Genomic DNA, 19,267 nt, shown 5'->3' with positions numbered 1-19,267 from the left:
GGCTGCAAAGCAAATCCATTTGTCACAGTAAGACTACAAAACACAGGTGCAAAGACAAAACACTCTCCTTCCAATTGAATGTTAGGTGTGTTTTGCTGAACTGATGACATGAATGATGCTCTATGTTGCATTAAGTTACATGCATGATTTTCAACTTGATTGCAACGTTGCCATTTTAAACTTGTAAAAAGTAAATTGCACCAAATTTTGAACTTACTGTTTGTACAGCTCTAAATTTTCTCTGTGTTTCTCTGTTTGGCTTTAAATCTTTCTGTTTTCTTAGCAACCAGCTATTGTTATCCACTTTTTCTTCTGGTTAGTCTGGTATTGCCACTGGTTGCTTTAACATATTTGTGCCTGGTTTGCATTTTTTGTCTTACTTATAAGTCACTTTAGAATAAAAAAAGTAAAAAGATTGCGCACGTGCGCGTGCGTGCGTGCGTGTGTGTGTGTGTGTGTGTGTGTGTGTGTGTGTGTGTTTACAGAATAGTTATGTATGCATGTGACAGGAATTGGAATTATGAGACATGTCTTTACCAAAAATTCCAGTATGTAAAAGTTAACTATGTCTCCAGGAAGTAGAGCAGGACATTTATCATCAGTACACAACCCCTCAATTCCCAGGAATGGCACGAATCCCACGCATATGGGAACTTTACATGATTTCAAATGTTTGACAGTCTTTCTTATAAAACAAAGGCTCCAGCTATGGTCCAAAGCTTATCTTGTCAATTATGGTCAATAAATGAAAAAAACTGTCTGGAGCTGGTCTGATCTGTTTGAAAACACAAGTTGGAAGTAAAAGTATCACTCAGACAGACTTACTTCTCATGGAAGAGACATAAGCCACAGCAAAATTATCTAAGTGGCTAAAAAAAAAATTAAATACACAGATTGAAGAGAAAAAGTAGGTGAATGGCAAGGAAGGTAAAGAAAAAGTCTGTTATTTGTAAGTGCAATACTGCAAAGTGTCTATGTATTTGGCTCAAAATACAAGCAATGAATTAGGGCGTTCATTTTTTTATAGCAGCCTGAGGACTGTCACAACGCAACTCAAGGTTCCCATGTGGAACATGTTTCCACGAAATACTGGCAATGTCGTAAGTGATGTACTAAAGCATCACTTCCTGCAATACAATACCCAAAAACATGTTGCAGTTTATACACATTCTAGTATATGTGCATATATTGTACACATATATATATATATATATATATATATATATATATATATATATATATATATATATATATATATATATATATATATATACACATGTACAGCACATAGAGCTGCATAATTGATGACCGCACTGTTTAATACATACATTTATTAATTTTTTTCATACATACATATTTTTTCATACATACATTTATTAATTTTTTCATAAACCAAAAGTGGTTTACTCTGGATGGTGGTGGTTCAGAAGTGTTTCAGCAGAACAAACAAAATCAGATGCAACAAATGTATTGGGGGGAGTGATATATATATATATATATATATATATATATATAAAGAGAGAGAGAGTCAGAGAGCGAGAGAGAGAGAGGAACCATTTTTTTAAGTGTTTGAGTGAAATATGTAGAGGCATAGCCAACTCCATTAAACATAAAGGAACGTTAACATTATAATAGCTGCCTTAAGTGCTAATATTTTCAATCTGTGAAGCATTTTAAACTTGCGTTTGTTGCAGGTGTTTCACTATTACATAATTGTGTAATGGGATGTTTTTTTATTTTTTTTTATTTAGGGGTCTACTCTATTTAGTTATTTGCATATAATTGTTAAAAGTGGGACATAGGGTTTAAAATGTTCAGTAGACATAAATCAGGAATGCACACTTGGATAGGAACAGTGTATCCCAGGCACACACACACACACACACACACACACACACACACACACTTGAATTAAAGTAACAATAAGAAAACACAGACACTGGAAGCTACTTGTGAGCTTTAAAACATGTAACCGTGCTGAATCACCGCGTGTTTAGAGGCAATGGAACCCTTAAGAGCTGGCCAAGAGCCACACCGGGTTGCCAGATTGGGCACAAACCTGTCTAGAAATGCTTTTTATAACTCATAATTAGTAGGAATGATAGGATTGGGATAGTTCGCAATAATGAAATTATTTAAACAGCTACAGGTGTATAGCGAATTAGTCGGATCTGTTTGGAGTCGCCATTCGGCCGGAAACGGCCAGTTTAAACTGGCAACCCTGAAGTGGTGGGTAAAAAGGAGGAGAGGGAGAGCACTGACTCACTCTGCTGTCAGCCAAGAATGAGCTGGATCCCCCAGGAAAAAAATATGTATATTTTTTCAGTATAAAAACTTAGAGAACTTGGACAAAGAGCCCACTTGACCGGACAATACCAGAGCGCTGTTTTTTTTTCTTTTACACTCTCGGCACTGTGTCCCAGCAAAACATCATTAAGTGTTATTATTATTATTATTATTATCAGCAGCATCATCACCGCGCATTGAAATAAATGACAGGTAAGCAACTGAACTGCTACTGTATATCTATAGGCTACATACTGGTTTGCAATGGAATGAACAAGTGAAGAGATCAGCATGAACTAATTTTGATGCTCAAGGCAGCTTTCTTGATTTTAGTGATTATTTTGCGTGAGGGACGTGAGAAAATAATCCACATGTGGTTTCCAGTTTCAGATGAGTGTAATTATAATCGTTTTTTACATGGAGAGCTAAACTGTTTAAACGGGCGTCTGATTGTCGATCTAATAATCTATAGCTGCAGGTAATATTTATATTAATGGTTTGTTTATTTATTCAACATTCAGTACCTACCGAATTTCAGCACATATCATCTGGTCATACATCCATGTGATTTTTATTCTTGCAATTGATTACATTCATAATTCATGCATTCGATAGTTTCTAAATTTGTAATAAAAAACATACATTTTGCGCCGCCACTGGAATTTTCTGTGATCGCTCAGTGTTCTTTCTCTCTCTCTCTCTCTCTCTCTCTCTCTCTCTCTCTCTCTCTCGCTCACTTTAGCCATTTTTGCACTTTGCTATATTTTTTAGTTTGAGGTATTCACATATGTTTATTAATGATTTTCATCATCCTGGGTCTAGATCACAAACGAATCGTCGAATAACCGCATGAAATCTTTTCTGGTCCAATCTAAACATCCGCACACCATGGAGAGAACGGACCTTGGCATTAACCGAAGACAGTTCACAAGAGAAAGAGGCGTTCTCCTGCTATAGTAATCCGATTGGCTTGTTTCAAGAGTTATTGCCAAATACTCAAACACCCGAAATAAATAGTATGTTCAAACAAGAACAAGAACAAGAACTGAACATTTTTTTCCGATTCAAGCTATATATATATCAATGTATCAAATTCAAATTTTATTTGTCACATACACATACATACAGGGTAGACATGCAGTGAAATGCTTAGTATAGCTTGTATAGCTTATAAACTACAATTTCCTATATATGCATTAACACAGACATTACATACACATTTACAATCAAATGATAACATTTATTTCAGGGGAAATGTTTAGCTTAACACTCTCAGGGATATTTTATTGGGCTTTAGTAGCTTTTTTTCCAGAGAGGAAGAGAACCTTTTAAGCCCTAAATAGCAAATATAGTGTATAACAAAATTGCGTTTTTGTACTGCAGTACATAAGTATTAAGTCAAGATAATGAATCCTTGATATTTTGTTTCATTAGTAAATGGAACTATAAAGGCTTTTAATGTCACCTAGTGAGATAAGAAATCAGTACAAATATGTATTTTCTGTAGCTCCAAACAGAATATGATTTGAACTGTCATTCATCCTCACTAGCTCCCTTTCCTAGACATGTTGATTTTGCTCAAATAGTTAGGAATGAACTCCACTAGTGTTCAAACTGTATTTGTGAATTCTGTGCAGATTCAAGCTTCAGAGCACATAGTGAACAGAGGAATGACATACTGTGTACTGCATTGCAGTGCACTATGCAATAAGACAATGACTTAATCATAAAAAGCTGCATTCAGATAATAATAAATGTTTACCTTAGCTATTAGGACTGCCTGTCTCTGTACATACAGAGACATACCCTTAGCCCCCATGACAGAGGACAAATGCATCATTAGGATCACTGGGCAAATCCCGGCACTCCTACACTCTCAGACAGTATTTTCTAGAGAGCCATAGACTGGCACTTTGAATCAGACAAAGCTTCATTGCCTGAAAGCCTTTCAGCTGATTTGTGGAAGCCGCAGTACCCTCCAAAAAGCCCATGTAACACTGACATTGTTTCATCTTATCCTTTCACCCAGAAATGGTCAATAAGATGTCATTTCCTCTCTTTTCATTACACCCATAGCACAGTTACTATTGATGCCAAATGGGACTGCAACTATTAATTTAGCATTATGCTTTGAATTGGCCACTTTGCACCAATGTGATAAGCGCACAGCATAATCATAAAATTATAAATGCATCTCAGGGAGTTTTTTAGGATATCTTTAAAATTATTAGTTTACACTGAGACTTCTGAATTCCGTCTACCTGTGATGAATAACCAAATAAACAACCTGGTTAAGTTAGAAACCAATATTGAAAATATTTATGTCTGTCCTTTTTTTTCTCCATATCCTTAAAGGAATGAGCCAACATTTGATTGAATGGTGGATCTTTTCAATTACACCTGTGTCTGGTAACCCTAGGGTAAATAATAAAAGTAAAGTGCTAGGCAGTGTGTATCACAAGGCTGGTGTTTTTTTAAGTTGCTGGAGGACCCAAGCAGCCAATGGAGTGGCTCATACAAAGATGCTGCTCTCCCTTTGGGGGAATAAAATGATCTGAAAACATATAAACTGCTTGTATAACTATAGCACAGTTTTTCACCTGCCATCTCTTACCACGGTGCCCCTTTTTCTGAAGGGTTAGGTGATGCACGTTGGACTCAGCATTTTTGGGGGTGAGGCAATGGCAGTCATGTACTTTATATAGCAAATATAAGAAGCAAAGGCAGAAATGAAAGGCACCGTGGCAGTTTAACTCAGTCAGATTCGGCCAGCTGAGCTCAGAAACAGCTGGTGTGACAGTGCAGAACCCCCACTCAGCTTGCTGTGTAAACGTAAAGGTCACGTTCTGGTTAATGCTGTGATGGAAGAATCTGAGACTGAGAAATACAAAGAGAGTGAGACAGAGAAAGACTGTTACTGGATTCCACCTTCTCTATCTCTGGCCATGTTACTGAGACTGCTGAATAATGACATCCAATCCATTTCTTTCTGTGGTGTGGTGGTGAAGGAAAAAGAGTAATTTTTACAGAAAAGTCCCAGACACTGGTATTTAAAGGGGGTATGGACATCAATTAAAAAAAATAATAAAAAATACAAACACAAATGGCTATGCCAGCTGGGCTTGTTTTTAGTTTTAATATTATTAAACTGTTTAAAAGTTTATCTCAGCACAAGTAGTGTGAAGCTGAAGTTGTAATTCACAGTGAAATAATAATTATTTTTTGAGAAAGTTTAATTACAATTTCATAATACAATTACATAATATCTAAAGCCAAATGATAATGATTTGATGTTTTTAACTGTATTTTAGATGCATTTTATTTGCAGTTGTTCAGTTTGTGGACATTGCTTAAAACATTTGCATTCATGTGCAGTAGGCTACTGATTTTTTATAAATGCCTTCTAAATTACATAGAAACAAGAATGTCTGAACTGGTCTAAATAAAACATTTTAATAAACATAAGACTATAACCTTATACTGTAGTTATAATATATTACGTTTTTAAATAATTTATATTTTGTGAATGCTTCTCTGTATCACAAGAAGTACAGACAGATTTTAAGACGTTTCTCCTGTAGTGTATACATGTTGTGGAGCAAACTCTCACCTCTGAAAGGCCACTTTTCAGCTGGGGGTCCTGGAAGTGATTTAGTGTTTTCACACCCTGGCAGAGACCTGGCAAAACTTATAGTAAGACCTGGGCACTTGAAGGTCACTTCTATAATGACGGGAAACTTAAGTTTTAATCGTGATCACAAAATGAAATCTGATTAATGTTGTAAATCTTGCATTGATTGTCATGGCTATGTTAATCAATAAATTTGTAATTTGATGGCCAGTTCATTTGGTGAGATCATGGACAAAAAGTGCATACAAATGAGAGGAATATAATTTCGTCATCTGGAGAGGGAAATGAACCGTCTCTGAAAATGCTAATGGATTTTTACAAGTATCATCATTGATGCCTAATCTGGCAGCAGGCATGCATATCTCTGCTGAAATCCATAAAATTCCACTGCCATTGTAGATTTTCTAATGCCACTGCTTTCAGTGCATGTTTTGCTATTGTATCTGCTTTGACACCCACTAAAACTGAAATGCAATAATTAAAGCCATAAAAATTTATTTCCTCATTTTTCAGACTTGGTTTGGCCTTGGCACTAAATAATAGTATTCCTGTTATCATTGTTCAATAACTATGAGACATTACTCCAAACTAAAGTCATTGTTTACACAATTATAACACAGCCTTCAGAACAATTAATTGTGCAGAACGGTACACTTCCAATGTTGAATTAAATTCAGCTACAATCAAACAGTTACACTAAAGGCAAAATATATTCATTAGATTCTTATCTCTAGGATGTTTTACACAATGTAAAATTAAATATTCTTTATAGCATTTAAAATAACTTTTGTGTGAAAAAAGTAATAGTCTTTTCTGGGTTTTTTTTTTTTTAATTAGCAGGTTTTCCCCATTTGAAATGTAACTGTTTAGGCAAAATGCATGTGACAAAAAATCTGAGAAACCTTTGAGATCCTTAATCTAGTTTTTCAATTCTCATAGACCAGAACATTTCATCCACACCATGAGGTATAATTTTTTTCTAAGCTGTGCACCTGGACAGAAACACAGGGAGTCCACATCTGTCTCAGCAAGCTTCCTTCATGGCCTGTAGAAGACTTATTCTGTCATATAGTTTGTATTTTTTATGTTTTTTATCTCCACGATGAGAGGAACTCAGAGAGTGGAACTGAACTTTATATCAAGCTACATTTAACCAAGTTGTTCCTGACCTTCCTCAATTTCTCTACAGTTCTAAGATCATTATGTCACTGTCCAGCTTCTCAGTGTTGTTTTTTGTCAGTCTCTTCCTCTTCTTCTTCTTCTTCTTCTTCTTCTTCTTCTTCCTCTCTTCTCTTTCTGTTACCTGTGCTCGCTAAAATTCTAAATATCTATTGTTCATCTGTTCTCCTCCTTTCCAGACTAATGTAGTAATAACCACTTTATTTATTGTGCATTCATGATCTACAAATGGATGATTTTGCACAACCTTGCAAATTATGACATTAGGAATAATGCATGTACTTTGCCATATTCTAATTTAAAATAAATTGAAAAATCCAGAAATTTTAATTAATTGCTTCTAAAGATTTTATTTTTGTGTGTGTACATGTATGATGATTATGATGTTGATAATATATGGTCCTATTTATATAAGAGGAAAGAACTTAATGTGATTCTTAAAATGAAAAAACCTTAATGCATAAAATTAAATTAAAATGTTTTGCTAATAGCAAACATCTAACTGGTAGCACTGAAGTTGACTATTTTTGCTGTTTATCTTTGACCTATATCATTTTGATACTAATATTTTAAAAGAGGCTGTGTTATTCAATGCAAGAGAGTAATTCTTGTGTTCTGTGTGTTGAGATATTCAGTGTGTTTTGCATCAGTGTGAATGGCATGATCAAGTACATATTAATCTGAGAAGGTCTGTGGGTGATAGAGATGTTTTGTCAAGTAACAAACATTCAGGGGTCACTTTTAAATGAACCATCAATGCTTCATTGGCTATAAAAATTTACATTCTACATAATCTGGTTTGGTAATCATAAAAAAAGTATTTGTTACTTTTCCTGGCAGATTTTAATATAATAATTGTGCCAGAAAAAAAAGAATTCTCTCTCTCTCTCTTGCTCTCTCTCTCAATATCTCTCGTGGTGCATGTTCACTGTGAGAGACATAATCTAAAATGTCTTTTAAAAAATGAAAAAATAAATAAAATTTAAACTATTTATTTGTATGAACACCTGTCTATCAGCTAGAATTCTGACCCTCAAAGACCTGTTAGTCTGCCTTTAAAATGTCCACCTCCACTACATTTATTATTCTAAATTAGATGCAACTGTTTGAGGTCGTTAGCTGCATAAAGACACCTGTCCACCCCATACAATCAGTAAGAATCCAACTACTAACATGGCCAAGACCAAAGAGCTGTCCAAAGACACAAGCGACAAAATTGTACACCTTCACAAGGCTGTAAAAGCCCCGAAAGGGCTACGGGGAAATTGCCAAGCAGCTTGGTGAAAAAAGGTCCACTGTTGGAGCAATCATTAGAAAATGGAAGAAGCTAAACATGACTGTCAATCTCCCTCGGACTGGGGCTCCATGCAAGATCTCACCTCGTGGGGTCTCAATGATCCTAAGGAAGGTGAGAAATCAGCCCAGAACTACACGGGAGGAGCTGGTCAATGACCTGAAAAGAGCTGGGACCACCGTTTCCAAGGTTACTGTTACTTTTGGTAATACACTAAGACGTCATGGTTTGAAATCATGCATGGCACGGAAGGTTCCCCTGTTTAAACCAGCACATGTCCAGGCATGTCTTAAGTTTGCAAATGACCATTTGGATGATCCAGAGGAGTCATGGGAGAAAGTCATGTGGTCAGATGAGACCAAAATAGAACTTTTGGGTCATAATTTCAATAAACGTGTTTGGAGGAAGAAAAATGAGGAGTACCATCCCAAGAACACCATCCCTACTGTGAAGCATGGGGGTGGTAGCATCATGCTTTGGGGTGTTTTTCTGCACATGGGACAGGGCGACTGCACTGTATTAAGGAGAGGATGACTGGGGCCATGTATTGCGAGATTTTGGGGAACAACCTCCTTCCCTCAGTTAGAGCATTGAAGATGGGTCGAGGCTGGGTCTTCCAACATGACAATGACCCGAAGCACACAGCCAGGATAACCAAGGAGTGGCTCTGTAAGAAGCATATCAAGGTTCTGGCGTGGCCTAGCCAGTCTCCAGACCTAAACCCAATAGAGAATCTATGGAGGGAGCTCAAACTCAGCGACAGGCCAGAAACCTGACTGATCTAGAGAAGATCTGTGTTTAGGAGTGGGCCAAAATCCCTCCTGCAGTGTGTGCAAACCTGGTGAAAAACTACAGGAAACATTTGACCTCTGTAATTGCAAACAAAGGCTACTGTACCAAATATTAACATTGACTTTCTCAGGTGTTCAAATACTTATTTGCAGCTGTATCATACAAATAAATAGTTAGAAAATTATACATTGTGGTTTCTGGATTTTTTTTAGATTATGTTTCTCACAGTGGACATGCACCTACGATGACAATTTCAGACCCCTCCATGATTTCTAAGTGGGAGAACTTGCAAAATAGCAGGGTGTTCAAATACTTATTTTCCTCACTGTATATAGGTGTAAGTTTCATTATAGTGTTCATCTGATTTTTGTTTACATGTGTTTTAGGAAGGATCAACATTATCTACTGGCATAATGTCAATAGTGGTATGCTGGAAGTGCCTTATACTGGACCCAGGCCAAATTCTGAGAGATTGAAAAAATGACCTGCACTTGGTCCTAAAATAGATGCCTGAAATGTTTCTGCCAAAGGTTTATTTTACAACAGTGAGTATGTTGTAATGTATTTCATCAAATATTTAGCCTTTTTGTTCTCTGCATGCCATGAGGATATTCTGGAAGCTGTTAACACTGCAATGAACAAGTAAACCATGCTTTGTGGAATTTGATTAGGCCTAAAGTAGCACTTCCAGCACTAGAATGATCTGAATTTTGACTTGATGATATTGAAAGTATCTGGATGAAACCACAGTGCATTCAAAGCATACAATAGTCTTTTTCTTGCATTTTCTCAACTACTTCTGATCAGCTGTTTCTAATTGGGAAGAACGTAAAAACACTTAAGAGAAGTGTTCCTGCTATTCTATGATGGACATTAATATGCCCTACGCAATTCCACAAAGTGTTTAGATTTTTGATAATGTATGCAGACATATGCTAATTTATTTTATATTTGACATTCATTTTTTTTATAAATAAATGTAAAATATAAAATAAATTAGCATATTTCTGCATACCGTTAAAATTGTAAATACAGGTAGTTAAAAATCCACAAATCTTTGTAATCATGTTATACTGAAAGACAACAATTACTTTAATTTCTATTTGTCTCTTGATAGCAGGCAGCTGGAGATCAAACTGTAACGATGCCCTCGGACTGCAATTAACTCACCATCTTACATTTAAAATGCTGCAATCATTGCAGCAATCTGCAATGATCAGAAAAAAGTGAATGAGTGAAGTGTGCCTGTTCATCATGCCATCACCAAATACCCCAGTATCATGAACAGATGATTCTTCTTGTTGATAACATGTCTCCAGTGATCCAGAACTGCACAAACTGTAGCCAGGCCCAGGTCATGGAACTGAACATAGCAAAAGCCATTGTTCTGAGCTTCGTTCTTTCTGTTTTTGTTATATTTGGAGTATTGGGCAACATCTTAGTCATCCTTTCTGTGGCTTGCCACCACAGCCTTCGGACAGTCACACATTACTTTATTGTAAACCTGGCAGTGGCTGACCTACTACTGAGCTCCACTGTGCTTCCATTCTCTGCCATTTTTGAGATGCTGGGCCGCTGGGTGTTCGGCAGGGCTTTCTGCGATGTCTGGGCTGCCATGGATGTGCTTTGCTGCACAGCATCCATAATGAGCCTGTGTGTGATCTCTGTGGACCGCTACATCGGCGTTAGTTACCCTCTACGCTACCCAGCCATTGTTACTGAGAAGCGGGCATTGTTGGCACTTATGGGAATTTGGGCTCTGTCCATTACCATCTCCATTGGACCTCTATTTGGCTGGAAGGAACCAGCGCCAAAGGATGAATACGTGTGTAAAATCACAGAGGAACCTGGCTATGCTATTTTTTCTGCAGTTGGCTCTTTCTACCTCCCCCTAGTGGTTATCTTGGTTATGTATTGCCGTGTATATGTGGTGGCTCGCAGGGAGACGTACAGCCTTAGGAAAGGTCATAAGACGGAGAAGGCACACCATGCGGAAGCAGTGACACTGAGGATACACAGAGGTAACACCACTTTGGTGGAGGATGAAACGTTGAGGAGCCGCACTCACTTCACAATCCGCCTGCTAAAGTTCTCCAGGGAGAAAAAGGCTGCGAAAACCCTGGGCATTGTAGTTGGGTGTTTTATTCTTTGCTGGCTGCCCTTCTTCCTGGTTCTGCCCATTGGTGAGTGGACTTTTAACACTGGTCATCAAGTTTTATCTGTATATACTGTTATTCCTGTCAAATATATACTTCATAATAATATACCCAGTATAAATTATTTTCTAATGAAACGTTTGGCCTATATTTATGGGAGTTGGAAATGTATGTCTGGAATTAATAGTTACTTTTAATTTGTTTACACTTATTTTTTGTAACATTTATGTTATATTTTTACTAGTATTCTAAAGTATGTCCTCTATAATTAGGTGTGTCTAGACATTTGACTGTACTGTATATAAATGGTATAATGGTAACTTAATATTTTTTTATTTAGAGATTTCTTAAATGTGAAGGGACACAAACAAACAGACAGACATATACACACACACACACACACACACACACACACACACACACACGCACACGCACACACAAACATTCGGATGCCAAGAGTATTCATAGGGTACTCAAAGTGACAAATTATTTTTTTTCATTAATGTCCTTGATTTCTCGTGTATAAAGGTGTCTCTGTTTATGCAATATGTTCTATGACTGTATTCATGAGGCACTAATAGCCTCAACATTTCCCTTGTTCACTAAATAATGAATGTAATACAAAGCAGAGCTCATCTGTATTCTCCACATGTGGAATGCAGCAAATGTTTTTGTCAGAAAAACAAGGTCCTTCATGCCTTTGAAGGTCTTTCTGTTCAAGGTTACAGACAGTGGGGCCCCACTTGTATAATGGAAGTCAAGCATGGGTAAATGCTGTAAATTATTTAAATCAACCAGTGGAAACCCAATGAAAACAAATAACTTGCTTGACAAATACATAGCTAGTATTTTTTTAATTTAATATCTGTTTAATTTAGAACATGGGATTTTGGAACATGGGTGCAGTATTAAGTAGTATAAAAAATATTTGTGTATACCTTCAAGAACACTTAAAATATAATTTTAATTAGTAGATATCAACACAGTTGATCAAAGGGCTCTAAATGTGGCATTTTCCCCCCACCACAGGCAAGGCAAATAAAGTAAAATAAAATATAAAGTAGATGTACAATTGTGAGGATGTGTGTGTGTATATATATATATATATATATATATATATATATATATATATATATATATATATATATATATATATATATATATATATATAGTTCAAGTTTATTTCTATAGCGCTTTTCACAATGGGCATTGTCTCAAATTAGCTTTACAGAACTTAAGAATTAAAGTGAATTTGTATAGCAGTACTGATTTACTGTCTGCTAAAAAAAAAAACTCAACATACAGCTATTATTATCAAATAGCTGACAACAAAAGTGAGTACACCCTAAGTGAACATGTAAAAACTGTGTCCAACGTGTCAAAATTGTGTGTAAACACCATTGTTATGTAGCACTGCCCTAATCTTCCTGGGCATGGGATTCACCAGAGCTGCACATGTTGTTGCTGGGATTCTCTTCCACTCCTTCTGCTGATGGATGTTAGACACATGGTGCTTCTTTACCTTCTGCTGGACAATGCCCCGCAGGTGCTCATTAGGGTTCAGATCTGGAGACATAATTTGCCACTCCATCACTTTCACCTGTACTGTTACAGTAATGTAACTAAGTGTCAGGGTGAAACTGTTCTTCTTATAGTCTAGGCCATCTTTGTTTAATTTGTTTAATTCTTAAACCCTCAGAGAGTCTTTGCCATGAAGTGCCATGTTGAACATCCAGTTACATGAAGTACAGCTGGTATTACTTAGGGTGTACTCACTTTTGTTGGCAGTTATTTTGAGTTATTTTCAGAGGAAAGAAAAATCTATACTGCTATATAAGCTGCACATTGACTACTCTAAAATATATACAAGATTAATTTATAAAGTATTGTTCCTTGTGAAGATACATTATACTAAAATGTTTGCTGAAATGTGAGGGGTGTACTCAGTTTTGTGAGTTTCTGTATATACACATTTATTCATTTGTATATTTATACACATATATTTAAACTATTAAGATTTTAAGAAAAAAAAGATTGTTTTTAACATTTATTTATCATTTACCCCTAGCAATTGTAGGTGTATTTATTACATCAGTAAGATGAAACCAACATTTTATATAATAATATTTTCCAAATTCCAAACAGTAATAATAAATAATAATAAAAGTTATAATATTAATAATAATAATGATTATTAGTATTGTTGTTGTTATCTGTGTCAAACTTTAGCAAATTTTATTCTCATTCTAATTCTTATTATTAAAATTTTGTAAGAGTTAGTAGGAAATTCAGTTTAATATGAGAAAAAAATTTTTTTTCATCTTTAGTGAGTGCTTTATCATGGCCATAGTTGTTCCAGTCTTACCCTAAAGATATTCTCTTCTAATAACAGTTTCAGGATAATGTAGAGAATAAATTCACCCGTTATGCATTTAAAAGCACACTTGCTGCATTAAAGCAATGTGGTCAAGGGGCAGATAAGCATTTTGGAGAGCTTGAACAGAAGCTTGCAGAAATTGGAAATATAAATTCCCTAAAGCAACATTAAATGACTTTGTTACGCACTTTGTTACAGCGTTTGACTTTGATGGGTCAATGTAAGTTCATAATCATGGGTTGCACTAACAGCTGAGCCAGTGGGTAATCTCTCCCTCTCTCGTTCTTTCTTTCTCTGTATCTCTTCCTTTCACTCTCTTGCACTGCAACTGCAATCTAGTAAATTTTCACTGACCACTGACTTGAAAAATTAAAAGAAGTATGTGCTGTTAGTAAGTCAGGTATTGAAGAGACTATGAACTCATGTTGCTTTGCATTTTGTCACGTTAATGTCTTTCGCATAGTAGTTTTGTAAGTAACATTTAGAAACACTGACTTTATAAATAATGAAAATAAATAAGGTGATTAATTTGAGTAAACAAGGTAAAAATCCTACAGTACAAACTTTTTTACATTTTATTTTTGTTAAACAAACATCTTTTATTATCAGAAACTGTAAAATATGAAATGACCCAAGAGAATCACTAGCAGACATTTAAAGAAAATGGTTTATTCCCTGAGAAATATTCAATGAAAAAAAAGTCTCTTTTGAACTGAAAATTATGAAGTTAGAAGCAAATTTAACCACTGGTAATGATTTCCAAAGCCATTTTGTCTGTTATCCATGAATCACACCGATTTTAATGTGAGAATTAATTTGAATTACTATTTGATGGGTTGGAGACAGCATGTAGTCTGTTAATGTCTCTATGCCACATTTGGCTAACGAGCCAGTCATTCAAGGACAATATTTTAATACCAGCTTATACAGAGAATGTAATGCTGTAGCAGGTTCCTTGTGACTTGATTTAGCAAATAGTGATTTAGCAGAAATGCTGGTTTATTTTGATTGAAGCTGCTGCTCTACAAGTGACTGGAGTCATGAAAGCCCAGCTGAGAAGAGCACTCTGATGCTAGGGGTGATAAGATTGATTCACTTTCATTATTACTTTTGTTTTCATAACAATCCCCCCAGCTTCTCACCCTCTATGCAGTTATGCTATAATGGGCCAAATAATAATGCAAAAAGTGTTTCATCTTCATTTTTCATCTTACTAAAACTTTTATCCCTTTTCATTTATCAAATGCATTGTGGACTAATGAATTTTCAACTGAGCAATTTCTAAATTTATAGCCATGTAAATTAAATTAGAGGACTGCACTCATTCAGTTGTGTTCAAGAGAATCCCAGATCTTGCACCTTCAGGCAATAAAATGTCTGAAGCATGTTTGTTAGACAGAGACTCTTCTGCAACTTTCCCTGGTGCTGTCTATTTCCCCTTATCTTTTATCCAGCCCACGTACACAACCCTCATGTTCACCGCTCTTAAAATGTCCTTTGAGACAAAGCAAAGCCCTTAGCCATAAAGATGGATGCTTAATTTTAAGGCTAGGTGGCTTCCTCTGACAGTTCATTTCTGTTAATGGACTAGATGGTGCACCTTCAAAAAGTCGAAAGGTGCATATAGGCTATGATGAGATGCATTTGTCCTTTTTTATTTCCCCTTCGTTGTAAATATAAATTTCGTCAATGAGATACTTTGCTGCACCACCAGTATGAGTCACCGTGGAATGTATTTTAAAGTAACAGTTAACCTTGATTTAAAAAAAAGGGTGCAAATAATAAAAGAGTCTAAAAAAATATGTCTTTAGTCATGAGCCATGCTGTGATAAGCCTTAGGATTTCCCATTTTCTTCTCCTCCAGCTAATTGTAATGTATTAATCACTTTTCTTACGTAAAATTTATTTTTAGACATATATATATATATCCTGTCAATATGAGAATTCAGTCTGTCTTTATCAGTCAAGCATCTCAAAGTTTTGCAGCTATACTTTAACTACTTGCCAAAAACGTTCATAGTCCTAAAAGTTATTTCCAATTTCTTAATTAAAATACAAAAAAATTTAAAGTCTACCTCTCTGTTGATGAAATCATTTAATCCAAATCCATGGACGGGGACTCATTAGATACTATAGTGTTCTATAAAGGTTTGTGTGTATTAGTCGTGAATATAGTTTAAAATATGTAAATTTGTCTGTTCCTAAAGGATCCATCTTCCCGGCTTACCGGCCCTCAGACACGGTCTTCAAAATCACCTTCTGGCTTGGGTACTTCAATAGCTGTATCAACCCAATCATCTACCCGTGCTCCAGTCAAGAGTTTAAGAAAGCCTTTCTGAGCGTGCTGGGTGTTCACTGTTTGCGCCGTAGCACCAGACCTACATACCCGCTGTGCCAGGCCCATTCTACCAGCCACACACAGTCACACCTGCTTTCATTGGGCTCAGAGAGCCGCAGCAAGCCTTCACATCTTAGCCCTTCATCCTCTGTGGTCCTTTCCCGTTCACCATCATCTTCCCCAGTGGGGGGTCTAGGAGTCAGTGCTGGGGTCAGTGCTGGAGCAAAAGTGGCAGGGGTGTGCAGTAAGAACCTGCTGAGAACGTGCTGTTGTGCTGGAGACTACCCACCACGAAGAGAGGCTCCTGCATGCCATTCTCTGCCTGTTATTAAGATTCATCAACTTTCTCTTTGTGAGAATGGTGATGCTGTGTGAGCCACAGAGGTACGAAACTGCTTCAGAAAAACACATATGCCTCAGATTGTGACTAGACGCTTATTAAGATCTCAATGGATCTTTAGCAAATAATGGAGACAATGATGTGCATTCATGCAGAGTGAAGTGTTTGTGATGAATCTGACTGTTTCTCTGTAAAGATTGAAAACATGCTGTGTATCAGCAGGAAGGGGTGCCTTCAGCCAATTTGATTGATAAGCTTTGCACATTTGCACAGAAAGAAAACATCCCACTGTTTTAATGTTGAAATTCATACAAGTGTGATACTATAAAAATTATACTGTTTTAGTTTTGTATTTGCCAATGAAGATATACTTACTATGCTAAAATACTGGTGATGTTTAATTAAAGTTTTACTACCTTACCTCAATTTACTGTATTAGACGCACAAATTGATCTAATTCATGTAGGGGGGAAAAGCTGTAATCATTACGAATGCAAGTGGCCATTAACATGCATGGGATTTTTATTTTTCTAATTTCCAATGAAAAGGTTTTAGATAATGAGACAATGAAATATGTGGAATCAATTAAATATGCCCCAGTTTTATATGTATATTATGTTTTTAACAAAAACAATGAATAAATACTTTACTGTAAGTGCTTTATGGAAGTCAAGATTTTTATCCTAAGACTCATGTAATTGTTTGAACAAATGAGATGAAATTTTTAATGCATTGTTAATCATAATTATCTGATTTGCTAAACATTTGCATATGTGAAAACATGAAAACATTTTATTTGATGAATCAACCTCCAATAAGAATTTATGAAATTAAAAAAACAAAGGTGTGGCTGCTTTTGTTTGTCTACATTTGTGTGTTTGTGTTTTGCAGCTTTATCTATAAAGAAATATGAAAATCATGTGAGAGGTTTGAATCAGTTAACAGTAATAATTCCAATACTGAATCAAAAACACTGTGAGAGAGGTTGCTCTTAAACTGGTGACCTAAAAACACTGACTTTCAATATGTAATGAGAAATTGTTTCTGAAGGTTCATTAAGATTTGTTCTTAAAGGTACTAACTAACATTAGCTTTCAATAACAAAACAACCTGTCAATTATAAATCAGATTCCAAAATCTAATTAGCTGATTTGTGCTTAAAAACAATAAAATAAACACACCATTGAATGTGTCACAATAAGTGAATTCTGTATTAATGTGCCAGGTTTTAAAACTAATAAATCTCTTATACTGCAGCAAATGACCTGTCCAGAAAATGCCTTGATCTTTGTCTTTTATATTGCTTAAGGATGCTTTACAATGAACACATTGTACAATTCCAGAATTGTTTATTGTGAATATTGTTAATAATAAATGATTCATTTAACAGTGGAATTGAATCATATATTGTTTTTGTTGCAGTTTTCATTTCTTTCTCTTCTCTGTGTTTATAATTAAAAGGAAATAGATTCCAAAAAAATCTAAATTTTCTATATTAACATTTGTAACTTACAGAAAGACAAGGAATAACTGGGCCTTGTGCTGTCAGTGTTTATGCTAGCTGCAGCTAGCCACCCTTTATGCTATGTTATATTTTGGTATGCGTAATAAATGTGGGAAAAAAAACTATTTCCTATACTGACATTCGGAATAATGATACTACATCAGTTGTGCTACTAATTTGGTCAGTTTTTTCTTTAGTGTTCACGTTGATTATCATTAGGTTGCTAAAGTGACACTTATGCACTGACACTTATGCACCATTCATTAAATGCTGCTGGAGCAATGGCTGTGACTTGCTAGCTATAACTGCTTTTGCTAACTTAGCTCTGGGATACCTCTTTCTATTGACTGGTCATATGCTCAGCTGCTATATTTATGGGAAAGGAAGGTGTGCATCCTGCTGTTTATCCCTCATGTAATCAGTGCAAATGGAACTAACTGGGCCGGAATGTGTCTATGCTAAGCTTGCTAACAATTTCAGCTGGACACACTGCATTACTTTAAATCAGACCTACAAGACCCATGTAGCCTATGGGTCACACATAAGAGGCTCAAGAAAAAGAAAATACACCTTCTTGTAATTTTATGGTTTTACATAACAGCACATAATAAAAAATCTACTCGTACTTATCAGGTTAGATGAACTACAATACATGACACATTACACCGTGTAATTACTCATTTTTACAAAAATAAATCCAAAATGGCAAAAAAAAAAAGTCCTTGATTATTTGACCATTAGCAAGCGTGAACACCTCTATAAAAGCTGATTTGCTGGTTTGGAGCATTCAAGTTTGTGTCTTACATCAGCTATGATCTTAAAGAAGCAATTGTTCCTGATTATCAATCTGGGAAGGGTTATAAGGCCATTTAGAAACAGCTCATCATTCTAAACTGAAGATTATCCACAAATGGAAAAAAATCAAATCACAGAATGTGCTCTTTCCAGAAAATGCAACCCAAGTTCAGATCGTGCAATGCTCAGAGAATTTACAAAAAACATCCCAGACTCTACAGGACTCAGTAAGCATGTTATATGTTAAAGTTTGTGACAGTGCTATCAGAAAAAAGACTGAATAAGTATGTTTTTTTTTTTTTGGAGAAAGACTATTTAAAAAAAAAATAATAAAAAATGCAGCATGGCTTAGGTTTTTGCGAAATTGCATCTGAACAAACCACAAAACTTCTGAAACAATGTTCTTTGAACGAATTAAACTAAAGAGGAAATTCTTGGCCAAAACGCCAAACGCCATGTTTGGCAAAACACAAACAAAGCATATCAGCACAAACGTCTCATACTAACTGTCAAGCACGGTGGTGGAGGGGTGATGACTTGGTGCACTGGGATCTTTGGATGCCAAGTATACACGT

General features: G+C 35.8%; 1 protein-coding gene across 2 annotated transcripts; it reads left to right on the top strand.

Annotated features, from left to right (window-relative positions):
* The first annotated feature begins 2,283 nt into the window (after nt 1-2,283).
* Nucleotides 2,284-17,788, top strand: adra1aa (adrenoceptor alpha 1Aa). Of its 2 annotated transcripts, none has more exons than XM_083555166.1 (4): nt 2,284-2,499; nt 9,573-9,727; nt 10,303-11,365; nt 15,923-17,788. In XM_083555166.1, the coding sequence occupies exons 3-4, from the start codon at nt 10,471-10,473 to the stop codon at nt 16,426-16,428; spliced, it is 1,401 nt and encodes a 466-aa protein (XP_083411292.1). In that variant the 5' UTR covers nt 2,284-2,499; nt 9,573-9,727; nt 10,303-10,470; the 3' UTR covers nt 16,429-17,788. The 2 variants fall into 2 exon arrangements, with proteins under 2 accessions (XP_083411292.1, XP_083411291.1); XM_083555165.1 differs by having other exon boundaries at nt 10,300-11,365.
* Nucleotides 17,789-19,267: the final 1,479 nt, after the last annotated feature.

Source organism: Silurus aristotelis (genome assembly GCF_946808225.1).
Source record: "Silurus aristotelis genome assembly, chromosome: 11".
Lineage (NCBI taxonomy): Eukaryota > Metazoa > Chordata > Actinopteri > Siluriformes > Siluridae > Silurus > Silurus aristotelis.
Note: the sequence above shows the minus strand (reverse complement) of the source record. Positions and strands in the feature narration are given on the sequence as shown.